Source organism: Branchiostoma floridae, chromosome 6 (assembly GCF_000003815.2).
Source record: "Branchiostoma floridae strain S238N-H82 chromosome 6, Bfl_VNyyK, whole genome shotgun sequence".
Lineage (NCBI taxonomy): Eukaryota > Metazoa > Chordata > Leptocardii > Amphioxiformes > Branchiostomatidae > Branchiostoma > Branchiostoma floridae.
Genome location: NC_049984.1, coordinates 6529341 through 6557187, shown reverse-complemented (window position 1 = coordinate 6557187; position 27847 = coordinate 6529341). Strand labels below are relative to the sequence as shown.

General features: G+C 40.2%; 1 protein-coding gene across 5 annotated transcripts in view; it reads left to right on the top strand.

Moving 5' to 3' along the window:
- Window positions 1-27847, top strand: part of LOC118418693 (puratrophin-1-like) — a 125666-nt gene that overhangs the window by 72727 nt on the left and 25092 nt on the right. For all 5 annotated transcript variants that reach the window (XM_035824742.1, XM_035824740.1, XM_035824741.1 and 2 more), the window contains 4 exons: window positions 1885-2168; window positions 12393-12531; window positions 16533-16655; window positions 25275-25466. In XM_035824742.1, coding sequence (XP_035680635.1) covers window positions 1885-2168; window positions 12393-12531; window positions 16533-16655; window positions 25275-25466 — 738 coding nt within the window. The remainder of the gene's footprint in view (window positions 1-1884; window positions 2169-12392; window positions 12532-16532; window positions 16656-25274; window positions 25467-27847) is intronic.

Sequence of the window (27847 nt, the reverse complement as noted above, 5' to 3'; positions counted from 1 at the left end):
AGCAAGCATAAATTCCATTGAGACATTGATTCTATTAGTTTTTTCAGAAATTAAAAGTGTCGTGTTTTTAAAAAATCATTAGTCACAAGTTTCTGGAAATCCTGTGAAGGCTTGGTCAATGAAACTCTCATACAAGTAAGCAAATTGCCACTGGAAATAGAAAGAAGTACATGTATGTTTATTGCACGCATATTTCGTTTATAATACAGAACACTATGAGCCCTTCACATATTTCAAAACAAAACTGTGATGTCCTGTGGTTTTATATACTGCAGACAATAGTGGGAGTGTTGACACCCGATGGGGAGGGTGGATGTAGTGTGATGAAGTGTGTGAGCCACCACCTGAGCACTACAGTCCTCTAATCTGCTCTAACTGTGGGGGGTGGGTAGTCAGAACTGTAAACATGGCAAGTGTGTTTTGGCCATAACAAGAAAATCACCGGTTTTCTGTGGAAAATGCAAAAATAGTCTCTAGTAATGAATTGCTCAAAATCACATTTTGGTAAAAGTTATTGTGGATCTGTCATTGTAAATCTGAATCAAATGAAATTGTACTCCTAATACATGTAGTACTAATAGTTTTCAACTTAAATTTTCCATGTCGTTATGTTCGAAAAACAATGAATTCCACTTGTGTGGCCCAGATTATGCCAAGTAAGAGATAGACACCTACTCCACTCGGTCTCCTCATTTTAGTGGTAGACAGTTTCTCTTGCACATGTGGAAGGAGGAGGTCATATTGTCCCTGAGAGAAAGCAGTTGTTTCAATCCTTTGGACACTTCTAACAGGCCGGGATGGCAGCCAGCAGGATAGATCAGAGTGCTGACAGGGTAAGGCAGTGTATGAGGGTTGAATCATGTCTTGTAGTTTTTGTGACTGATTGTTGATTATCTGAACTACAGTTTACTACCTCGGTGAAATTATGAAAAATTGGGTTGTATATTTCATATCTATAGATTCATTTTTAAAGATTTTTATTTAGTAATCTTGAAATAATCAGAACTGTGTTGATCTATACTCCCTTCTGTCAGTCTAAATTATGTTGGCATACCAAGTCTTCTCTTCTTGAAAACCAGATCTATATTGAACTTGCCACTCAGCATATCAGGTTTATATTATACATTTCATTTAGAACAAAGTCCTCTTTGTCTAGTATGAGGAACTGAGTTGAAATATGGCCAATACATTAATGGGCTTTCCTCAGGTTCCTAACATGTCATATTAGTCAACTCTAATGACTGGCTGCTGACAGACTTACTGTACTAAGCGCAGCACTTGGGGATTATGTCCATTATTGATTATAATAACAATAACAACAACTCTAACACATTTTGTGTGTTGTGTTTGTCACTATGTGCCATATGTGTATTACAGGTGCATATGTTACAGCTGGACTTATTAGTGTGCTCTGTTGTTGCCAGTACTTTGTCTGACATTTGAAATATTGCGATTTTTCTCATGACCCCATACCAGGCTGAAATTCAACCCATTTGAAATATGCTAAACGGGAGGGTGGTTGAACAATAGCTGTGTTGTTTCAGTGCACTTGTGCATGTCTTTCACCCTTGCTCCCTCTAAACCCTACCCTGGGAGTTGCAAACCTCTGGGATTAAACTCCTCATCCCTTTAAACCATCTGTCAGAATGGTTGTAGCCTTTCCAACTGGTTAGCTCTGTCAAGAAAAATCCTGCCCTCCCCACAAACTGGTGACGTATCGGCATCAATACCCAAAACTGGAAGACACTCGGTCTTCTGGCCCCGTCATTTGGTAAATCAATACTGCACTAAAAATATGCCTGGTGCGTTACATGCTGCACTAAATATATGTGCCCTGTGTTCACCACCATGTCCTCTGTTTCCCTGCTGCATGGCGTGTTGTAGAAGCTCGAGCCGTTCCTCCTGGGGAGTCGCAGCACCGGGAAGTTCCTAACCGCGGTCTGGGAGGAGCTTCTCGCCGGCGACATGGCGACGGTTGCCGGGGACGGACAGCAGGAAGAGGTAGAGGAGGAGGAGGAGGCGGTTGCCGGGGAGGAGTGTGATGATGAAGTGAGGCTGAAGGAAGTTCTGGAGGATCCGAGAGTGAAGGCGCTACAGATGGAGGGGGAGGGCGTGCTAGAGAAGCTGAGGACGGAACACTCTGCCCTGGCACCGTCCCAGGACTACAGGTAGGACTGTTATATTTATTATGTTCCATATGTACTGTATAAACAGCTATAAATAAGTACTGCACACCCCCCACCCCACCCACTCCCTCTACAAAAATGCTTTTGGGGTCGTGTACTGGCAAGGTTACAGAACTTCAGAAGCCCCATTTTGGTTGTGCTGTATCTTTATCCGTCACTCTGTCAGCAAAGATCTGATTCTGTGCCAGGTCTGGAAATACGTTTTGCTGCTGAAATTACACAGGATGCTGAGTGCGCAGAAACAGAGCATACATGATTGCTAAGCCATTGTTGTCTCTGGTGGTTGACATTTCATTAACCTGATTTTTGAGCTGTTAAGTGATATTTCATTGCCCACAATTGCTCTGTGGTACGATTTAAGTATATTATATACATTATATAGACCACTTGCATGGTGGCCTCATGGAATCAAAATAAATTTCTGGTATAGGAAAAATTACATTTGAAGCTGATAAATGAAGCAGCACATAGTCCCTAGTCCATATATCGGCCTAACCATTATTGTATAAGTGGTATCCAATTCACCTCATTTTTGAACGGAAAAGTCATATTTCACTGACTGCAAATGAAACATTACTAATGTTTCATTGACAATAGTTATTTCTGACCCAGTTGTTTCTCCTTTCTACCTCCAGTCTCACTTGTTTACATCCAGAGGGTTTTCACAGATGCTTGGCAATTTTTGGGTCTAATTGTCGATTTGTTCTGGTCGGGAGGGGGGCGAAATGAGCCCACATGAATTTTAAACAGGGCTGTCTACAGCTTTAATTTTCTTCCGCCCCACTCGTTGTTTAGGAGCCAATATTTTTGTTGATGAATCTGTATGTTAAGCTTGTAAAACTAAATTTTCATCAATTTCATAAGGTCAGATTTTTGGGAAGGAGGGACGGACAAATTTCTAATCAGGGACACTGACTTGAATAGAAGTAGAACTGGAACACACACTCGGACTCCCCATGCTGTCTGTGGGAGAAAGTGATGAACTAGCCTCTCCTATTCCCACCTTGAGGTGCCTGGGGCATACTAATGGGTTATTCAATTCGCACATTCTCAATCTGATTGCCCGGAAAAGATGGATTCTCAATAAATTTCCATTCTTGCCCATGAATAGAGATGGCGAGAGATTTGGTGTGTAATTTAAAAAATTAAAAAACCGATTTTTTAAAAATTTTTTATTTTGCACCATCCCTGTCAAAACAAAATATACCTCACGTTGTTACAAAAACAAAAAGCCCATACGCTCCCCCAGCTTCTACCAAGTCATTAAAGTCAAGGTATAGGGTATAGGAAATAGATAATATATTGTTCTTTCAAGGGCACACACCCAGGGTTGGCAGTGCATGTAACTGCAGATGGTATTGACCCACTGTGGAAAATATGATGGTGCTTTTTCATGGGCTAGTTGTTTCCTGGTGGACATTGGCAATTTTCCAACAGACAGTTTGGTTCATTCATTTCCACTTGGTAATTTGCTAGTAGAGCTTGTATCTTTGTTCTGAAAGGAAGAAGGCATTTACTTTAGATAGAGATTGACATTTGGGTAAATAATTGAGAGCTTTTTCTAAGGTTGTAAAGTCCTGCTACCAGCGGTGTATTTCTTGCTAAGCCCGTACAACTATTGTGGATTTACTTCACACAAAAACAAACAAATCTTTTCATTCTTTATATTTTTGTATAGCCTGGACCCCAGCCTGATCTAATAAAAAAATCTATATCCAGGCTAATTTTTGTACTGACAGATTTAAACAAGTACTGGTTAACAACAGATAAAGAAATGAATTTTTATATGGCAAAAGTCTTCAAACAAAAGAATTACATAATTTTGTCCTCTATGTAATCAAGCCATGAAGCCACACACCTGTTTTTAGCCTTGCCTGTTGATGTCTCATTGTTATTCCTGATTACCGACTGAAAAGCCTGAATGGGCACAGGCAGTCCCCAGAAAATAAAGTGATTTCTCCAAAATTAGCAGCCGCGGCCTTATGGGGCACTCTGCCATAATGCCAACCCATAAAGAAGAACATTATTCTTTTTCGTACGAACGGGTTGATATCAGGTCTCAGCTGGCAAGGGCTCCTCATATTGTTTGGAAAGGGATCATCTGTTGTGTTCCTGTCAGTGTCAACTCCAGGGGTGAAATTTGGAAGGGTACTGAATTACTGTATCAACCTGTGATTGAGCTAACCAATTTTTTCTTCTGTTAACTGTCATAAAGTGGATAAACATAAAAAAAGATGGGCAGCATGTGCAAGTTCAATGTCGATGCACAAGGAAAACCTCCTGCTCCTTTTCAAAGTCTGATGTTACTCGTAAGTGTCAATAGTTAGGGAGGGGCTGGATTCAAATTGTCCAAATGCCATCACACCGTTGTGAGATACTTGCTGTACTTGATATAGTAGGTCTCAATGGCTTCGTAACATTTTCTTTTAGTTCAGAGGTTAGGTAACAAAAAAATTTTAGCTTCTAGAAAGCATCTCTTCAAGTTGTTATACATATAACACATAGATGTCCTTTTTGGTGTTCCCTTGCATTACTAGGAAATGATAGAGGAAACACTGCTAAGGATTTAGAAAGCCCTCTGAGGTTTTACATGGACTTGTGCACTATTTTACTGGTTATTTGATGTTTATAAGAACGTATGTGAGGTTTATAGCATCACTGAATGGCCGAACGGGGATTGCTGCAATAAGCACCATTTGATGGTCGTTAAGTCAGGGCGAGGGGAAATCCACAAAGAAGTGCGAGTTTTACCTTGTGACATTTTGTAGAGGGGTCTGAGGTTTGATTAAGACAAAGTAATTAGGAATAGATTCATATTATCTTGTCCAAGAGGTTTTATTGGTTTTAATACAGGCTGTAGTTTCATAATGCTTTTGAGAAATATTATTGCAATAGAAATGCTCGTTCATCAAAATTTAATGTTGTCCCATTTTGCATTGCCTTTCAAAGTTAGGGTTGAATTCTGACATTGTTTTGTTCCAATCCAATCAAAACTTGGACCCCATTCTGTTCTATTTTTTATCGTATTGACATTCGGAATACATTTATGTACCCAAAAGAATATGCTAACTGAGTTTTCACACTTCCAAAATATGCAAATGAGGAACCACAATGACCATTATGCAAATGAGTCCGTGACAGACAAGCCTGTGATCCTGCTGAGCAGATGGCCAGGATCATCCTCCAATTTACCCATGATTCATGGGGGATGTAAACAAGGGAGTTGGTCAACAACAAACAAAGGCATTTGTTTTGGGCAGGGTTACCACTAATCAGTGCTTGTAGGTTGGGCAAGAGAGAGGGTGCAGGAATAGGAGTGGCATTGGAGAGAAAGCAGAAATAATGGTGGGTGGACATTCGTAAATGCCTTCAATGGGCATTCAGTTCTTACATTGTTGTAGAATTGATACAGCTATTACCTGTGTTTTTCTTGCCTTGTCCTTGTAATGCCTCGGCTGATTTGAAGTAGGCATTGTATTTGGCAAGTGACACTGGTATTAGCTCCTTGGCAAGTGATCAATCTCTATAAGAGGAACAAGGGTCATCTTCTTGATACTGTAGCAGGCAGACCAGTGGATGTGGCACCACAGATGATGTGACTGACTGAGTCAAGGTTTTGTTATTAGTCTTTCTTAACATTTACTATTGGAGAATAATGATGCACTATACTATAGTATGTTGTCTATCTACTCCTTGCTATGTCAGGGAGGGGACCTTTGTTTTTACATTACTTGTAGGACTAGTACTAGTAGGCAAACTGGTGTTGACTTGAGGACCTGGAGTAAAGTAACTGTAATTTAGTGGAGATGACATTGCCATGCTACTGGCCTCATAAGTTCACCGCTATCAGCACTTGTATGCTGTTGAAATATCTGTGTGTTGATTCGTATGATGGAGCAGGAAGATAAGGTGGTAATGTGTCAACAGCAGGGTGGGGTGGTCCCTCCCTTATCTCACACATGTTGGAGCTTTTCTATCAGCAACCTCCCAAATTTGGATGTTCTGACACACTAGGTCCATTTGGATGTGAGGGAAGAGCTTTTGTAGGTCTTTGGGTCACCTCAGAAGGTTAGATTTATTTCTTGTGACTTATTTCTCTGTTTACTGGAATGACCTTGCTTTGTCCTGACCTGAAGGGTCATTCTTTGAAATGTCTATTCAGATGACCTCTTGATGGAATTTCATAGAACACCATGCCCCCCCAAATATTCTCTTTTTCAAGTTTTTGTATTGGTCAATGATCTCTCATTTTTTTAATGTTCACATGAATTATAGAGAGCCACCATTTTAGACATTTTTACCTCCAACAGATGACCTCCACTGCCCCTACATTTGTGAAACTGAAAGTGCAGGGCTGTGATTGCCCCCTATTATTTTGGTAATGCACAACCTGTGATGGTAATGGCAAAGTAAAAGCATTATCCGACATGCTGCTTTTTAACCGTGCTAGTGTCAAGGTATTAAATCTCAGCAGATGTTGTGGTGGAACATCCACTTGGAGATTGGTGTCGGGTACTGTGCTTATATGTCAGGTAATTTTGCATCTGTATTTGACAATGTGTGTTCTGACCTTCATCATTCAATTAAAAACAATGCATCTGCTTGGAGAGATTTCCAGAATACCCAAATGTTCTCCTGCTGAGTAGGAGTCAAGTTGTACCAGTATTAGCTTCTCCGATTTCCTGATATTCCTCTACTGGCTCTAGTATTTCAGGGATTTGATGTGTTTACGTGTTGCCTGGCTGTATGTTGTGGTGTGTACATAAAGTTTTACGAAGATCCTGTAGCAACTTTGCTGAAGACTTAGGGACTGCGAGTATTAGGAGTTGAAATGTTTAGGATCAAATTTAGCTCCTTTTAGTAGAATGCAATAATACAAATACTTGGCAATACTTAAACCATGGAAGCATACTTTTCGGTCTTGTATCAGAGTAACCAACAGTCCAAGCAAGCTGCATATCATCCACAGATAGAAAGGTCTTTTTTAACCTCCTTGGTCCATCCTTTCCTAAACCTCTGGACTCACACAGACCACACACTGAGCAGTGATTCCCAACTATTTATTCCCCTGTCAAACTTGATTGATCAAGTCTTCAAATGGAAAATTTGTCCTTTCAATTTCATCTTGGAAGTTCCTCAATTCCCGCAGGAGCCATAACCCAAGAATTGTCCCCCTGTTGCCATGGTGATGATGATTGACAAGCCGATAGGACAACAGTAAAATGTTGGTTGGTAGCCCAGATACAGTCAATTATTTTGTGTAAGGCTGATATTTCTAAAACTTAAGCAATATAGGGCCTAAAGAGGATTATGGAATCATTTATTCTTTACTGCCTGAAAAGCATATTTACTTTTTGATGTGAATTTGTTGCTTTTTTTAATCTTTCCCCGTGGCTGACTTTTAAATGACTCAGCCACAATTCTCATGTTGATGTGTCCTAATGGTGCTATTAGTGGCTGAATTAAGTCAAAATTCCTGATCAATTTTCAGAAACAATTTCTTTGATGTCCCCTTTATGGAGTAATAAAATAAACACAGGGATTAAGTGCCATATAAGATTATAAAGAGCCATCTGTCATCTACTTTTTCATGCTGAAAAACAATTTTTGTGCCCTTGATTTTATTTTATAGTCTTCCTCAAAGGGACTTGGTCAATTCCCATAATATGACAAGTTTACATTAGTTTCAAAAAGGTGCAAAACTGTACCTTACCACTTTTAGAAAAGAGTACATGTAGGTGTCCTGAAGTGACCTATGGTAAAACTATGTACCCAGCTTGATCACTATGCTGTACAGTATATGACTTTTTTTTTACAATTTGGATAATGTTTAAAACTTTGCTGAAAAGAAGCTAGTTGATTTGATGCTTCCAGATTTTAATGAACCCAGCATCTTTCCCATCACTGCCAAGTTCAGAGCTGAGTACTAAAATTTATTCACAGATGGTGACTTCTTGTTATTGCCGCTTGTTTCATCCCTTTCAGAGAAGACAATACGGACCAGTATTTCCAGTATTTCTGTTGCTTTTGCTGGAAATCACAGCGGACGGTAATTGCAGGGTGCTTCTTCGTTGCTGACCCTTTAGGCAATGGCTGACCTCTCCCCTTCTGCGGTCTAACTGACTACCATTTACCGGGGGTTGTTAGGACCGGCGGAAACAATGCCGCCCTGTTTGGTGACGGCGCGCTTCTTCCCACTTTAAAGGTTCCCACTTGTAATGAAGGGCATTTATGCGGGTTGCCACGTTTAAAAGCTCTTGCCAGTTGGGTGGCTATGAATGACATCATCTCTTAGTGAAGTGTGTAAGTCTTCTTTCACACACCCCGTCATTTTACCTGCAGCACCTACAGGCTACAAGCTAATACTTGTATGCATAGGTGAAGGCTGAAACGTTTACCTGTGGTACAATAGTCTCAGAGGCTTGGATTTTTCTTGAAGGAGTTTGCGGAAGACAGGAAGCATCACACCTGGTGAGGAGATAAGAAATGAGTGACAGTTGTGTTGGACAAGTGTGACGGTACGTGACTGGGTTGCTCAGTTCCCGCCTTACTTAGGATAGTGCTGGGGGTAGTGTTAACGGAAGGCAGTGGTCTGTGGAGAATGTGTTTGCATATGTACATAGTCAGTTAAGGCAGCGTGTATCCTGTTTTCACCCTCAGTTCTTCTGAGGGAACGCCGCAGTTGTGCACGTTTTATCACTGCTCCTTAGCTCAGTATTTAATGTATCTCTACGTGTTTTGAGTTTTACCTTTTGGAAAGTTGAGTTTTTGGTGGAGAATGTGTTGGTCCAAGTATGAACAGTTCAGGTATGTACATATGCTTGTCATAATTAATGCTGGTCACTTTAAAGTCAGAAAGACAAGATTGGAATCCGTAAGAAAAGTCTAATATCTGAGGTAAATGATGATAGAATGACTTACAGTGTACTGTAAAGGGAAAACGGTCTGTATGATCAAAGGCCATGTATTAAAACTGCACATGCTGGATCAAGTTAGTTTCAAACTTCAGTGTCCTTCAGAATTTGAAAAGTGGAATCTAATGTTGCATACTGTATGACTTTTGCTTTGTACTATGGAGTTAGTATATTTAAATAATATTATTTGTCATAGTAATCCAATGGCTCCTATTTGACATGTTTATAATAGTTTGTATACAGAAAAAGCAATCTTGACCTATATGTATGTATACTTGTCTGAAGTCAAGTGAATATTCAAACACTTGAAACAGTAAACACTTCTCTAACTGCCAGTAGATCTGCTTACTGAAGAAGATAGAGATGGCAAACTTTTGACCCGAATTAAGAATTCAATTTCTCTTCCCTTCATGAGACAGTTTTCAGCAATAGACCAGTAATAACCACAAATAAAGCTGTCTCTCCAGGATTGATGATAACATGACAGTGTCCCTCCCCTGAGGACGCCCAGAATGATGTGCCTGGCCTCGCAATAAACTCATAATCAATAAGCATTACTGCCAACGTGTTGGTTTTTTATTAGATCGCATCTGATTACCTGTGGATTTTCACAGCTTCTCCAATTATATATGGAAAAAAAGAGAGATGTTTTAAAGATTGTCTGGACATTGTCTCAGCTGCAAACACATTATGTTACATAATATACAGTGAAACTTGTATAAGCGACCACGTCCGTAAGACGACCATCGGCCTATTACGACCGCTTTTGGCCGGTCCCGATTTTCCTCCCCATAGACACAAGCATTAAGCAACGTGGCCAAAGCGACCACTTGTCTTCTGTGACCGCGACCACCCCGAATCCGGTCCGCCCGCGACCGAAATGTTGCCGAAGACGACCGCGTCATTTTCAAGTGTGTAGTGGCCTCGATTTTTGATGATATCTGGCGGGAAATCCGCTAAAATCGGCTTGTGTTTTGGCGAAGAAAACTTGCCGAAACGACTGCGTCATTTTCAAGACTGTAGCAACTGTCGATATTTGATGATAACTCGTGAGAAATATCGCTAAAATTGGCTTGTGTTTTGGCAACTAAAATGTTAACGAAACCACTGCGTTATTTTCAAGGGTATAACATCATCGATTTTTTATCATAACTGCCGGGAAATAACGGCAAAATCTGTGTGTTTGGGTTCTGTATCGCGCCGAGCCAAAATCAAACATGGCGCCCAAGAGGTCAAACGGTGTCATTGGGAAAGTCCACTGGAGTGTAGGTAGAAATGTTGCGTGCGTTGTTATTGTACTCTACATTTAAACCCTACAAAATGCAAATTTATTTTCATAAAACTTGTTTAAAGTAAAGGTAACAGATATAAGATATCTTTATAACTTTATAACGCATTTCATTAGAGAATAAAAGGTGTATGTGTGTCTTTTTGAGAAGCTGCTCACCCCTGCTTCTAGTGAAGCGTCGATTTGTCAACATCTCCATGATTAGAAGCGTCGGTGGGGTTAAACTTGTTTTTCTCGGCAAATTTTCGTCTTCTTGGCAGCGTTGAGACTTTAAGACCCGCGCCAGAAGAGAAACAAACTCACCCACATTATTTTCATGGGTAACAGCGTTGAAATGAACCACTTATTTTTCTGCCGTGCTGTCGATTTGAAAGAAGGTTCCCGTCTTGTCGGGCGTGTGTGCGCGTGCTTTTTTGTTATGGCGGTAAGCTCCCCAACTTATTTCTGACCCGTTGGCTGTGATTCACAAAGTAAAAAGATAGGCAATTAGCGTTGTTAACACGAAAATTGCATTTTAAAACGCTCGTGGGGCGTCGGGTTCTCCACTGAAAACAGCGATGTTTTTGTAGCAATATGGACCATTGTCTTGACGGTGTCGCCCATTCACAAGTTTTTGACAGACAATGCCGGCGGGAAAAATGACGCTGCTCCGGCAAAAAAAATTTGAAAGAATAGCCCTAAATTTTGGAAACGTTTCTGTTTTACATCAGTTGGTATAACAATACTATATGAATCATACAGGAAGACCGTTCAACAGTGATAATGTTTCTCATGTGCAAATGTACAGGTTCGTGGAATTAAACTATTTTAAAGACCATTAACTTTGAAGTCATTGTGTCTGTCCTATCTTGTCACTTTTTCTTTCTTTGCACAAGAAGACCACGTGTCTAAAACGACCACTTTGCACTGGTCCCCAGGGTGGTCTTCTTAGACAAGTTTCACTGTATAGGGAATATGCACAGTTGGCAACTACCTGTCTGCATTGTGACGTGGTGGTTCGTTTTTGTGCAAGATTGACTTCTTTGCTGCAACCCACAATTGGCCATTTATGCCTACTGTGTTACCTCTAATTAGAGACATGACCTAAACTGTGATATTTGTGTTATGAAGTACCTGTAAAGCTGAAAGTCTGAGAATGAAGAAGATAGTTACAATCTTTTTTGTCTTGATTGTACTGTTTGTAATTACCAGTAGAGTAGTATGTAATTTAGACTGAACAAAAAAGACCTGACAAGGACAGATGCCATCTTTGTTTATAAGTCCCTTGGGATGAATACTTTCATATCTATACATAAGAATTAAAATGTGTAATTGCTGATGTTGATGAATGTAGAACGAATGGTATTACTTCATTTTTTCAAAAGGTTTTGATTTCTAATAGTGTAGCTTGGCTGACTTAAGTTCTGATACAGGTAGTAAGTATGTAGTTACAGTGTTGTTTGTATAGTTACAACAGTGCTTTTTGAGTTCAGTACAGTCAAAATTATGCAGCAAACTCACTATGTACAAAGTGACAACTTCATCAATTTGGGCGTAGGGAGTTTATTGCAGTTCGGCAGTTGCATTATTGTGAATTCTCCCGGGACAAATTTACAGCTGCTACATTAACAATAGAAAATGTAGGTCACTGTTGATAACAGAGCATGTATGTATAGTCATCTACAATACATCTCTAATGTACTGGACAAGATTTGCCCTTTTGCTAGGGCTTCACATCCAGGTGCATGGCTAAGTGCCGCCGGTGGAGGCGGTAGTGCTGAAAATAAAAGTGCACAGACAAACAATCCAAATTTAGACCATGCAGTAAAATTTCTACATGGCCACTCTAGAAGTTGCTAAAAGGTTGATGAAGAATACCTCCTGTGTATGGTTGGGTACCGAATACCTGAGATCCTTTTGACGGACTTGTATGAAGTTAAGAACGTTTTATTTACAAATAACAAAGAAACTTGGCGATTTTGGTCTCCCCAGCAGTATTTCTTACATTGATTTGTTTCTCTCCAGGGACTCGCTGGACTATGTGACGTACCTTTACAACTACTGCTCTGACATGGTGTCCAAACTCACAGCCTCGCCGGAGCAGAGGAGGGTTCAGATGGAGCAGGGAAGGAAGCTCAAGGCTTTCGAGGACAGGTGTATACAGGTGAGTCTTACTCTTACAATCAAGGAGTCTTAAAGGATGCGAGATGCCCCTGAAGGGGGCTTTGCCCAGTAGGATATAGAATCATCATCATCATTGGTCGGCTGCTGTGCAGTCGGTCACAAGTCTTATCCACTCAGTCTGTCCGCAGCCAGTGCAGCTATAGCAGCAGGGCTCAGGTCGCCTTCGGCATCACCCAGCAGGTTTGGTCTGAATATAGAATAGAGTATAGAATAGAAAAGGAATACCTTGTAACAACCAACAATGGGAAAGGAAAGGGGCATTGTCACAATAGTGAAGATTTTCAGTTACATTTTCCAGCTATGATTTCCTTCATATCGCCTCAAATGAAACCATAACTGGTTGTCATGGCATCAAACTTGTTTCTCTGTTGACCTTTAGTTCGAACGCTAGACTTATTTTTACTTCAGCATATTTGCAGAAATGTATTGTCTTCTTTCTATTTTTACTTTGCAGGTTTAATGTCCCATGCTGAATGCATATGTTGCTGACCTTCTTTTCTTTCCACATACATCAATCAAAGAGCATTCATTTATGAATCGACAGCTGTTTATGCTAAATATCCAAAACACAATATATGCTGTACATAACAGTCACTGGATATTACTGACCTTAACTTTGCTTGTACGTCAATCAGTCTAACCATAACTGAATATGCAGGAGGCAGCCCTATTTCTAGGAAGGGCGGCAGAACAAGGGATGATCGATACATGTTTACCCTGAAATTTTCATAACAATTCCTTAGAGATTAAGGAACCACATCCTCCTGGGAGTCAAGGTCACGAGGAAGAGTCACAGACTTGCAGAACTGTGACACCTGTTTACCCTTTTGTTCTTTGAAGTTCTTCCGTCCTTTTGTACCTTGTCAAGTTCACGTTCAATCTGTCAGTCATCACTTCAATGAGATATGCATTTCTTTTATGCTTTTTCAGTCCGGTGTGTCAGTTGGAATTTTGGATGCAAATAGGTGGGGCTTGGGATTTGAGAAAGTCTTTTGGCTGATATTTGTTGATTTTTTTTGTTTATTGGTTCTGTAATAAGCAAGATTACCGCAAATTGTCACATTTTGGAAGATTTCTTTACTTGTTTTTATGGTATTTTGAAAAACATGTCTTGCTGATAGTAAACTTCAAGGGAGGCTATGCTAACGTCCTTGGGTAAACCTGGAATTTTCCATGCTACATGTCCAAAACACAAATCACTACATTTTTGAAGACTGTCATCCTTGCAAAATAGGACAATGTTTTGTTATTGATGAAAGAAAAAAATCTATACAAAAATGGGGATTTGAATTCATATGCGCCCTTGAAAAATCACCTTGTTAAAAGTTAAACTTCAAGGACTTATCTAGTACTTTGCGAAATAGGTCAGACATAAATCATAAGCAAGAAGTGCTTCCTGGAAAGCAAAAGGAAGCTTTCCCTCCTCATTCTTATTCCCCTCATGCCCGGATGTTTCGGGAAGGTAATGATGTTCAATCAAGCTTTTGCCTCCCAAGCAAACCAGGGGCTCAATTGCCATTCTGGTGGCGGTAATGAAATTTAGAAACGTGTCGCACAGATTCAAACAATCTCATTATCTCCGGATATGTCCCATCTCGTCGGCGGAATTAGAAAACGAAACAGGTTGTCACCCTGTGTTTGGGATGCAGCATTTTATCTCTAAGTGGAAGGGCCAATTCATGAAAAAAACAATGGGGAAGGGAAGGATCTGTTTGGTGGGTATGGGGAGAATGATTACAGCAGGTTCTATGTATATCTCTTTAATTTTGCTGTACTTGCCATTGCTTTGCTTACTAGTGTCTGGTACTTATCAGTTTTGTATACGATTCAATAATGATAGCCTACCAAATTGGATGTTAAAGAAAAGAAGAAACAGGACGGCATCGAGTCTAGTATCATACCCCCTGTTCATGTCATTCTGGACCAGCCCTGAGTACGTATTTGTATGTAATGCATCCATCCAGCCTTGTCTGCAGCCCGCCGGGTGCAAGGGTGAATAACTAAAACGCCATCAGACGTTTGGATACCCATTTGGGTAGGAGGAGGGATTGCATCACGCATGCTTGGTCGCTCCGGCGCTGACTCACACGTCGGCTAGAATGGACGTGACTTATCGAGAGATTCTCGGACAACGTTGCGAGAGGTTTTTCATTCTTTGGGACCGTCATGTCCTCACATGTGATGAAGTCATTTTGGGGGAAAACGAGGAATGTTGCGTATTTTTATTGGCAGAATTTCAAGGTGAGATTTAACCGTCGTGACCCTACCTTAAGTGGATTGTGACGGAAATACGGTTTTGTGTATCGTCTAATCTGTTCACAGTTGTAGGACGTTTATCTGCATTTTTTATCTTGGTCTTCCGTTTGATACCAGAGCGATGATGTGTGGCTCAATTGTGCTGAGATGGGATTATCCGTCCGTTATATGGGACGCCAGTGATATCTCTGGTCATATTTGTTATGGGTAGTCATTTTTAAAATTTTAGGGGATCCATGTGCACGCAAGCGGCTGTACGCTTCAACCTGTCACTTATTTGATGTACAGATTTTTCACACGAGCAGCATGTTTGAATTTCAGTATAGTAAGATTATAGATATATAATTGTAGGTATTTTAGATTATGTCAGATTTCTAGAACCAGTATTGTCTTTGAGGTAAGTATTTGTGCACAACCTATATAGGAAGCCATACCAATCCTGTCCTTGGGTGATTAACGTTTTTAGCAAGAGCCTTGAAGAGAGCATCATCAAACCAGAAGGTTGGCCTGGCAGGAATAAAGGGTCGACTGTCCTCACTCCCTGAAACTGTGTACTAACAAAATGTTTTTCCATAAGACTTGAATATTATTTTATTAGATCCAAGAAGCAGCATAATAGATAGTTGTGGTAAAACAGTGAGTTGATATAGCTGCATGAATGCTGCTAGCTATGGTGGCTGGCTAGAATCCAAGATGGCCAGACTACTGCTCCAAGCTCCCAGCAATTCCAGTCTGTCTCCTATCGATCTGACTAGGTACATGTAGAAGGGAAAGCCAGTTAATGTTTATGATATTGCTGTGAAAAGACATAGCTAACAAATGAACTTGGTGACCGGATGAACACTAACAGGAACTGAAATTGACTGGACCAGGGGTTGAATGAAGCTGAGAGTTGGGTAATGAAGAGGATACAATGCTGGTCACTTAGAATTAGGACTCTTTCCACATTTGTCATTGGGCCACATGTTTGGGGGGAAAGTACCCCTTAATTGTATCAGATTTGATGCAGATGAATGTTTGAAGATGTGGAGGCGAAATAAAATGACACAAAAAAATCTTAATAAATCCTTTAACAAGCTACTTAGAGATTCTGTGTGTTGTTCCTCTACATTCTGTAGTCAGCATCTGTGTATCGATCGCAGCTAGGGCAGCAGTATTTCAGTAGCTTTATTAGACAGTAAATATTACCTGGTATTGCCTTGAGTTAACCAAGCATACAAGTCTCCGATACTAGGTTATAGGGTCAATTGACCAGTATCTACATTTTCATATATCTAAAAGCAGTCCGAATCTTTGCTGTAATCCAATGTATACTCACACTGTCACAGACATTTTGTGAAGTCCTTTGGTTTTCTAGGCGATTGTTTTCTGTTCTTTGTTGTTACACTTACAGTGAATCTTAAAACTCTTCCAGAGGTTTTATTTTCAATTTTCACAGAGGACTCTTCACTGCAAATTCATACCACCACAAATCTGTATTCCTTATCTACCACAGAATTATTCTAAACTCAAATTCAACTCACTGTGACAATCTTCTTTCCCCCCAACCCTTAAATAGAATCACAGCAAAAGTACATTTCATTTATGAAGAAAGTTGGAATTTTATGGTTTCTGTTGATAACATCTTTTCTCCTTTCCAAGAACACTGAAAGAAGGAGAGCCATTTTCTGCTTGTCTTACTTCTAGTGTAAGATAAACTTTTCTTTATCTGTCTGTCCTCCCCAGGTGTTATCTTGGGTGCAGAATGAAGGAGAGGTGAGGCTAGAACGTCTCTCCGAGCCAGGTGACTCGCTAGACGCCATCAAAAACACCACCAAGGAGTTTGAGAGGTTCTACTATCAAGCAATGGTGAGTAGCAGATATTTCTTTTTCATCTCCACTTGGAGTCTCTTCAAGATACTTCTTTTTGATCCCAGAGAAGATGCTCTGGTGGATTTTGTTGTACTTGTATCCTGACAGCAGATGCTGGGCTTCTCTGACAGTCAGTCATCCCTTCTGTTGAAGAAGTTAGGCAATTATAAAATGGTACAATCCACCCTAGCATCTGCTTGGAGATAAGTTTCAGTTTGTGTCTGAGGAAGGATGTCACTCATGACCTGACATGCGCGCTACTGCCGGGAAAGAATCTTAATACTTAGCATGGGACATGAAGGTATTGTTCACTGTTCCTTGCACTTGTAAAAGAAGAATCTCCCTTGTACAATGAAACTGTAAACACCATTAGTAGTAGCATTTGTCTTCTCTGTCCAGACCAGCTGTTGAAGAGTAGCTCGGATCCCTTTTCACTTTCATCAAAGACGTCTCCCCAATGAAGTCAGTTTTCTCACGTGCTGTACTCTTCCTCCAGTTATTTACTGTTACCCCTTCACCCCTATTTTCTTCAATAATCCATGAGACCTATGAAATTTGTACAGCCCAATTTTTGGATGCACCGGTAACACATATAGAGATATCTATGCTGCCTTGGGGGATCTTTATGTCTACCACCAATGCCTCTCCCTCTTGTCAGCCTCCTTTGGATATAAAAGTGCTTAGCCTCAGGTCATATCTACCCTCCTTGTGACGCTCAAATCACGTTCTCGCTAAGGTCTCTCTGACCTTCATATTGTCTACCCTGTACGCGTGCGACCTCCTTCGACGACCTCAATTTTGAAGTTGAGCGTCATCATTTTTTCTCAGTTCGTGGTGTCAAAGTAATGTCGGCGCTTTTCCACCGTAAATGTATAATTCATACAGCGAAACGGCAGCATTACCGAGATGTATTACTCTAGCCATCTTCCCATAATTAGGCCATAAATTTCCTTTGTTGTTCCCAGTGTTTTCGACTTTATGGTAAAGGCTTTTAAGTTTTATGGAGCCAGGGAAACATGTCAGGCTTGAAATTGAAAAAAGAGAAGTGCTCATAAATTTGGAAAGTGGGCTTCTAGGTCAATGTATTATTTCTGAGCTTTAAGAAGAATTATGCTTTTGACTTGTTTTTGTCTTGTTCTTTGAACTACCTGACAGTAAAAAGCATCATCTCTTTCATTCTTCAGAAGACACCCTCCACTTCTTGGTGGTCTCTTTATATAATTTTTGCTGACTGATACAAGCATGAAGAATCCTGTTAAAAGTAACCACCTGCCCACGTCTCTTGAGTTGTGCATTTTGTAAATGCCCTGTAAAGCAATTAAGGAGTTACCACCTGAAAGAATTTCAAGATGAAGTATTTTTATGAGCCTTACCAAAAGTTGTCATGACTGGCTTGATCATAACTACAAGGCAGCCAAACTATTAAAAGATGATCCACTGTATTGTGCAGCTCAGTATGGCTGTTGAAGTCAGTTTTTACAAAGACGAAAGAGGGTAACAACTTGAGCAAGAAAAAGCAGCAGCTAGGAAGGTGAATCAAGCACAGTTAATATGCTAGTATTATTGGCACTAGGAAGAACTGGCCTTTGTCCCAACCTCTAGGTGCTTTGCGGCAAGGACAGGTTGACCTAATTTCATCCTATTGACTCTTTTACAAGTCATTAACGATCGTCGTCCAATTAACCACATGCTTGGCTGGGCTGCTGACAAGAGTTTTTTTCTCCACAAAGCCTTTCCCATGAATGCTTCCAGTGAGCATGATCAAACCTTTCTTGGTCATGTTGAAGTAGTAACTGGAGATTTGACAAATGAAGGTTTCTGTCAGTAGGATTGCTAAGATGCCTGCAATTTTCTTCCGCTCAGGTTTCCGCATTGTTCTGATTCTGTCTTGACATTTTAAGGAGTGTGACCAAATGTTTGAGAAAACTTGAAATGTAATGGAATTTTGAAAGCTTGTAGATGTACAGGAGGCCTTGGAAGCTGCAGGTGGTCCTATTTGCTAAGAAGCCTACAAGTTTCTTCATGTCAAGTCTCCTGGCTGTTCCCATTCTACCATACAGTTATGAAAAAATGTTTTGTTAAATTGAGGATTCTTGTAGATTTTGAACTTGAGACTTCAGAGATAAAGGTTTCTGTCAACATGTCTGCTGAGATCCATGCAGTTTTCTTCATTATGTTTTCAGACTGTTCTCACTTTCCAAAGTCTAAAAAGACTTGACACCTGCCAGATTAAATTTCTTGCTTTGATGCTTAATATTTTTTTTTAATCAAGTTTTCTGATTGTCCTTCCAGAATCACTCAATTTAAAGGAGTTGTTTCCCACTGGAAAATGTCAAGAAAGGAATCCAGCTTTAAAGCTTTTTGAGTTTTTTATCTCATTATTGCCAACTCCCATGGCTATCCTTTAGATTTAGGTCATGTTTACACAATCTGGTTCAGTCAAACTCTGACACTTCAAGAGTACTTGGGTACAAATGTACTGTTTGGCATTTACACCTGGGAGTACAGGTCCCTTCATGGAACACTGAGCTTTAGACTGTAGGCTGGGGCTAATAATAGTGCCGCCTGTGTTCACCTGTCCCAGGTAAACTTGCTTTGCAAATACCTGTCAGGCAATTCCATTACTCTGCTCAATGCAAGAACACCTGGATGATGAATGGAGCTTGATATCTAAATATAGATTGTTCAGCATCTCTTCTGTAGATAAGTTTTATTCAGCTTCCAAAAGTTGGTCAAAAGTTTCAACCAGAGTTTCTGTAGTATACATATGCAAAATAATGTTTCTAACTTCATTTTTCCAGTCATTGATATATTTCTCTTAATAAGAACTTTGTAAATATTACAAATTTCTTTCATTCCCACATTTAAAACATGTATTGGTTGTTAGGAGAGAAAAAGCCCTGTAGAGTGTCCTGACAGGTGTACAGTGTACATGTGTACCACCCTGCCACCCAGGGCACATCGTTGTTCTGAGTTTCCCCTCACCTGAGTGAGGAAACCAGGTGGCACCAGACCTGGAAGGAAGGAGGCTGGGTCAGGACACACCTTACCAGTCCAGGGGGTTTCCTCCACTGTACTTCCAGAGCTCGTTAGTGTCTTATTCCTGTTAATTATCCTCAAGCACAATCAGGGCAGTAAGCTGTAATTTCAACTTCCGCTTATTTAGCCACCTGCCCAAGGAATTAATAGGAAACCACCTCATAGGAGGAAGCTACTTAACTGGACACGCCTACCCTAATGTCTACTCTAGGTAGTGTTTTTTAGGAAGGTTGCACAGGTCCCCAGATCCCACTACTTTGTCTATTTATTTAAAAAAAAAGAGGAGAGACACAGGTTTAATTGCAATGTCACCTGTTACCTGCACTACAATTAATCAGAACAGTTAAAAGAAATGGAAATGTTATTTCACTTACACTCTAACATCCCCATACGTTATGACTGTTGAGAAACTTTCAGACCCCCCATGCAGACCCTATAACTGTATAAGACTATTGCAAAGTGAGCCAATATGTTGAAATGGCCAAAAAATGATCTCAGTCACATCAGAAAACCTCCCACCTCACAATGCTTTATTTGGTTCTCTCCCTCTCATCAGAATTCAGGTCTGCAAAATGATGCCATCCATGAAATCAAGTGTGCCCTTCTTGCTCCTGCCACCTGTGTGGGTTATGGAGTCTTGAGTGGGTTGATTTAGGTGTTAGGAGAAGATTAGGAAATAAGATGCCCCCCACAGTGGTCAGGTGTGTGCTCAGCATCTTGAAGATAATGTGGAGTGGTCCTTGAAGTGTGCTTGAAGTCTTTGCTTATAGAGGGGATAGCTAAGTAGTGAGGAAAGAATTGGAGGGGAAACTTTGTTAGTTTTGGGAATATCATAGCTTACTCATGTTACCTTTTGTTACACAGAAATGATCATTGAACAAAATCATTATTGTCTTTATCACTTTAATAGATTTGTATGGTGGTAGACCATAATTACGCTTTGCTTAAATCATATCAGTAAATATTATCTTTTCTCTGTATAGATATAAATCCTGATTGAAAAGCAATAATTTTGGATTTGATCAGCAAAGATTGATAATTAAAAGAGCATTATCTTGTTTTGTTTCCTGTCAAACATCATGTTTGTCAAGTATACATGTACTTTGCTCAGTAAAGACATACATGTAGAACTGTTGATTCTAACATTTGCTCCAACACTGTACAACAAAGGAGAGCAAACAAAGGCCAGAAGTCGCCCCTGTTGATGGAGTAGAAGTCATGTTGTGTACAGATTGAAGTATATACACATAAACCTTTGTACCTGCAAACTTCCTGTTTGAGTGGACCAGTCCATGCGCCATTTACTAGGGGGGATGTGAAGGTAGAGCTATAGCTAAGTTTGTGTGGTTGGTTTGTTGGTCAGTTAGTTTGCAAGCAGGATGAACAGAAGACGAATTGAAGTCAGGAAAATATCTTGTTTGATAGGGAAATGGAAAATTACTACCTTGAAAAAAAGAGATTTTCTGATTATGTATATGACAGATTATAAGCTGTAACGTGGCAAGCCCTGTCTAGTCCTTGTCTTTCGTTCAAATGTTGTGTTTGCTGGGAATACGGATACAAAATGTAGCTCTGGATCTCTTGATTTTTTAAATCTTTCTCCTCTTTAGGCAGATTTAACGATGACCACCCTCAGATGGAATTTTGGTTGTTGTCATTTCTAGCATGGACTGCATGACTTCTGTTTATTTTAAGTGATGGATAACCGTATGCCTGCACTCATATCATGCATAACAACTTTTAAAACCCTCATGAAATAGAACATCACACGATATACAGGGTCATTGTCCTTCTGTACCAACAAGTGGCACAAGGCTGTTCCTTCTCTGGACACGTTGCCTAAAATTATGACTTTGAATGGTGAGATTATCTCCGAACAACACGCCCTCTATGGCAGCTTATTTTCATAAGAAAACATGGTGCTTTATGTGTGCTATTTTGGGCCCAAGTGGCATGACCCTCTTTCTTCATAAGGGTTTATTTTTAGCTTTCCTCTTTTCCCTGTCTTCTTCATCCCTCTTTGTGCAAACCTTTTCTCCCCGATTTCATGCTCCAAGCTTTGCAGACTCCATCCCAACATGTTCCTCAGCCCTGCCTGACCCTCTAGGCTGTAGGGTCATCCCCTCTGTACGGTCCCTTTGTTCACAACCCTCCGCCTGTGGGGAATGAGAAATATGTGCAGGGGCAACCTCCAGCACTTTGAGTCACCCAGGTTCGTGCTGGGGCTATTTCACGGCAAGTTTCCTTGCTTTCAAGTAGTCTGTGGGCATCCACCCACAACATATACCCTTTCGGATGCTCTCTATGCTCAGCACAATGCATGCCCGCTTAGTTGGCGCTGCGCTCCACACTTTCGGTTCTCGGAGGCGAAGGCACAGCGAACCCGTCCTGGCCATTGTAAGTGATACGTCCTCTTCTATATTTGTTTGACTTTGACTGTCTGACACCGAAAATTGTTGGCACAGTGGAGGAACAGTGCTGCTTCCATCTGTGCAGTTGTCATCGTCTTGACGTTGATTGAGTCAGAAAACTTAAAGTGCAACAGGATGAAAATGACAAATTTCAATTCAGCAATATTTAGTAAGAGGAAATTATGGGAAACCAACCTTAATGGGAATGGGAACAGTGTGCATACATCGTGATCTGTAAATCTAACAAAAGATTGACGCAAATGTGTGAATCCATCACGCAAGTAAATCTGTGTGACAAGCTATAACGTTTGTAAATTTGTACAGGGAGAGAAAGGGACAGATACGGGGAGTGAATGAGATGAGGATCGTTAGTTGCAGGGCGGAAGTTACGGTTTGTTCAGGTGCCAGGCTGATGGTCCAGGGTTGCTTGTTTCTAAAGAAAAGATGGTCCTGATGCCATTTGGGTCCCTCAGTTCAAATGTCAGCTTGCCGTCTACTTACATAGCTTGTGGACAGGCAGGGGCAGGGAGAACCTCTTGTTGTCATGGTAATTTTCTACAAATGTCAGGGTGCCTTGCCTTATTCCGTAGCCCCTATTCAACCTCGTTGGTAGCCCCATGCCATGTCATGACTTTCAAGGTTGGTCAAGTTTTTGGTCCTCTCTGGAACAGCAGCCAGATGTAGAGGTGAACTTTTCTAAGTATGTTCAAAATCATGTTCATTATTAGATATAAGTGGACACTTTGATGGTAGTTTTGTCAATTTTTGCCCCTTTGTCATGCTGCTACTTGATATGTGATTTGGAGAATTGCTTTGGATGTACCTTAGACTGATGATGTGGTTACTCTTTGCTGTGGTTTTTCCCATGGGAAAAAATGTACTGCCTTGGATGGGCGTAGGAGGTTTGTATGTCTAGTTGTAGCTTCTAGTTCTGTATAGCCTCTACCAGGCCTTCCTACGGGGTAAGGGCATCGTAGAATTTCTGAAAAATTCGGGAAATTTGCTAGGGGAGTCAGTCCACGCTAACGTTCATGTTTCCCATCGGCCAACCAACTCTGGTAGCCAAACCCTCCTGGCAAATTATTCTCCCTATAAAGAATAGACAGCGTAGTCAGTCTAGTATTGACTAAGTTCTAGTATTTCTACACAGGTCTGTCGCCAGTGCAGATGTTTCTCTACTGTGTGTGCACAAAGTCTGTGAAGACACATGAAAGTCGGACAGTGACACACACAGGTCTGGGACGTGTTTGCACACGTTACATCTCTATGTGCCGTATCTAACCCTGCCCAGTCCAGACACAAAGCTGCCTTCTGGTCACTACTTTGTTCTGGACATTCCTACCTACCTCCGCATGCTGATACATGTGTGTGATTGTGAGGATCACGTGTTATGTACGGTAGCAAGCAGGGACATGTCAGGAATTGATGTAGTCTGGGCTGAGGTAATTTCATCATTTTTATCATCATTATCAAGATCATATCTTAGAAAGATATGAATTCATTCAGGTGTTCATATTCAAAGTAAGAATGTCAGTCACTACTTTGTACTAAACATTTCCTACCAGCCTCTACACACTAGTGGTAGTACTGGGTCTATGGAGAACTTGTGTTTCAGTACGCTCTGGCCTGAGGGACCAGTGTTTTAGTTATCATTCTCGACATGATATCTTAGGTTATTGAGGTGGTCTACTTCAAGTTCAAATGTAGGAGTGTTAAAATCAAGTTTGAAAACTTTTGGTTTTTGATGTGTTTTCTCAAATATTTGGTATTCTATCCAGTGTGATTACATACATGGGTAGTGAACAAAGCATGTCAGTTTGTAGTTTATACCAGCCTGAAGCAGTCTGGATATCTCAAAGTAAGAATGTCGGTTACTACTTTGTTCTGAACATTCCTTCCAGCCTCCGCACACTAAAGTGAGGATTCATGGAAACCTTGTGTTTGATACAAAGCGGGTATGCTTCCTTACTCTTACTCTTACTTTTACCTTTTACCCTCTTCATTATCATTATCAGGGTGATATCTTTCAGAGATAAGGAAAATGTTAAGATCTGGATATCTCAGGAAGTGAAAGGTGTCATTAAGGTGTTCAACTTTAAAGTTGTAATGCGGTATCATGCTTTAGTGGAGGGCAGGATTCCAAATTATTTTAATCAATTGTCCAAGTGCAGTATCCAAATGTGTAATATTTCTGTGGTAAAATGTATGCAGACATATGCAGATTTAATTTTGACAACTCAATGGAACATTTACTATTGATTGCATATGGTTTTACTTTTTATGTCTGCACATACATTTCCTTGCAGCAAGGGCTTCCTTTTTGTCTGTGACATTTGTGAACAGGAAGCTTTTTTAACAGCAAGTACCAGCCACATGGTACCTCCCGAGGAAGTTTTGCCTGTATTCCCACTACAGTACTCATACTAGTTGTAGTTTGTTAGTCACTGTTTGCCAAGGGTGCAACTCTTTTATTGTGGCCACAGGAATGTTGGACATATGGTCTTGAAAAGAGAGAAATGTACTTACAAATTTTTCTCACAGCTACATCCTTACATGGTGCATTTGGTAGCTTGAGAGGAAGAATTTTATATCTGTCTCCAATTGTGTTTTCAAATTTCAAGAGCACCATATTTGGAAGTGTTTTCCCAACTTATTATTAGATTTTAGAATGAAGTCTGTCCATCACGTTTCTTGTTACATGTAATTTAGAAAGAGGAGATAATAAACTCATAAATTATGCTACTGGTAATAAGACAATTGCATATTCAATGCGCACATACACATTTGAATTATGGCGACTTTGTATTTGAGACACTAGCAACCTATGTAATGTTGAAGTGAGCATTTTATGACATATTTTATGCAAAATAGGTGATAACCTAATAAATTCTATGGGGTGTTCAAAGTCTTCTTGAATATTAAAAGCTCCATTCGAATCTTAATCACATCTTAAGTTACCTTGTCTAGTAAAGTTCTTTTAAACACAACCAGGGTAGCACTCACATCCAACATTTTCTGTCTGTCAGACACTATCATCTGGGTTAGAATGACTGGATCTGATTCTCACTACTACTTATAACAATATAGGTGGCGCTGCAGCAGCGAGAATGCCATCCCAAACGTGACTCAGGTTGTATTTATGGATGTTTGTTTTCTTGTTTTTCAGCAACAATGTGCAAAAGGGAATGACCTGCTAGAGGAGGCGAGCAGCTTGGCACAGACGGGAGAGTTCAACACGACAGGGATACGGGAGCGCGCCAAGTCTCTCCAGGAGCAGCTCCTCGGCTTCTCAAGAAAACTGGAGCAGAAGCGGGATGTCTTAGAGAAGACCATGAAGCTGTACTACTTCTTTGATAAGGTGAGAAAGAAATCTTAATTTCTTAAGAAAAAAAAAAGAATTCTGACGTGATTTATGTAGTTATATGCTTTGGGACGAACGGACGGACATATATGTAGATGTGTGCCACTCCAGTCCTTCTAGATCACACAAGAGCCTTGTGAGCTTGCATGTAGTGAGACCCACATCAGCGGAGTTTTTATACTGTTTTCATCTGTTGTATTGATCAAATAAGAATCCTCTTTAAAAGATTCGCCATTTTTTTCCATTGGATTTTTTCTGATTGTAAATCATTTTTCAATCAAGATTTTTTGTAACGTTAAATCATTAAATTATTCACTTCATCTTACTAAGAAACATATCCGTATCCAACACAACAGTTTTCCCCTGGTGAAACTCTCCCAGCAGATACATCATGTTTGACATTATCATTATCCAGATTAATTGCTTTGTAACTAATCACTTTGGGGAACATGTTGCAAAATTCTGATCATGATTCATTCACAACAGGAATGGGATAATGAGAGAGATCTATTCATTTTTCTGATTACGCCTCACATTTTCACTAATGTCTGATAATGATAACCTCAGTTACCATACAGATAAGAACAAATAGGATTCAAATAAAGGACAAATATGCTTCACATGTGACCTTGAATTATACAAGGAGGATCTTAAAACTGTTGGGACCAACAATTGGGAACTTTTTAAGCTGTTACTTGGAGCACACCGAAGAACCCTATTCAAATTCAAATTTTGTTAACAGGTTGCATTGTGATGGTTGGTTAGAAAGATGTCATTCACAGGGAAGGATAATTTAGACAAAAGGTCATGTGTGGTTTGAAGGTCACTGTTGATGTCAGTCTAATGTGTTTGGGCTCCCATTAATTGATGTATTTTTAAAGGATGTTTAGTGGGTTCTTGAAAATCCTGTTCTTTTCTTCATAACTTTTCCCCATTGTCTCAACCATTAGAGGACATTGTTTTGCTTGTGGCAATATCCTTATTCTTGTGCTGGGCAAATTGTTATTAGTCATTGGCTGATCTGTTGGGAAATTTGTTCATACAATACAAATTCAAATTTAGGTGTTCCTTCTCACCCTTAAGTATCCTCTTGAGGCTGTGGATGGGATCTTGTCAGGGCGGATATTACAAGAAATAGTTTTGCTTGCCTGCAACTTATACTACATTTGTATCAAACTCTGATAAAATTATGTTCAAAATTATACAAATTCTCAGAAACTTTGCCAGAATATTAATAAGACAGCTACAAGAAGCCTTACCAGATTCAGTCCTTGCCAAAAATTTGCACAGTCACTGCTCCCCTTACCCCTTCATAGCCTCCCAGTATCTAAGTCCCCTCCACATGACACCACTGGATAGCGCAGCAGTTATGTCAACCATGCTCAGACATTTTGTAAGGCAGCCACATCTATCAATTACGCTCTGTTAATAGCTGGACCCGCCACAGGGTAGAGCTAGCCTTCCATATTTCTGTTTTCTTGTGGATATTTTCCCTCAAACCTGCCACTTCCGGATGTATCCAGGTTCCAGGATATGGAATTTCCATCCTATGGAGTGCCAGGAACAGGTGTAGGGGAGAATTATGGGAAGGAGTTGGCTTGGTAAGTGGTGCTTGTCCCAAGAAGCTGGTAACGTCACGAGTCTGGCGTGATCTTTCTGGCCCTGCCATTTTTGTCGTCACTAAGGGTGGACATTGTGGTTAGCTGTTATGGCGACTGTTTTTACAAGAGTATAGACTCACATATCTAAATACATAGTAGTCATCGGAGCATTGTATATATGATAGGGATTAGGGACAATAGAAGTTATCTTGTAGTACAATGTACTATGGAAACAGTGCAGGAAAATCCATTCTTGTTTTGCAATGGTTAAGGTGGTATCAGTAGCAAACTTTATTTCTTTGAGTTGTTGATATGACATCTAGAGTAGTTACATCAACAACTGAAGCATCACCTTCTAGAAATGGTGCAATACACTTTCAAAACAGTCCTGAAAACATATCCCTGTTGTTTAAGGGTTTCTGTAACCCAGCTATGCAATGGAGGGGAGTCTATTTTTCTAAGAGTTTGGCCGCAATGTTCAGTTAATGACTTGCATCATGCTATCTGTCTGCAGACTTCAGCTGCCAGTTCCTTGCACGGAAGGATGTCCCCACCCTGTAAATAATGTTATGAGAAGGAAAATGGTAGATTTAAAGCCTGGCTCTTCAAGTGTTGTTGTTGGTACAGTTTGGTTGCATGACGTTTGCACTGTTTACTTAGATTTATATAGAATCCATGAGGTATTTTGTACTATATTGGGTAACATAAGGGGTCAGGTCATTTCGTCATGAAAATTTTCCATTTGATAACAATAAAAACAAAACTGCAAAATTCTTC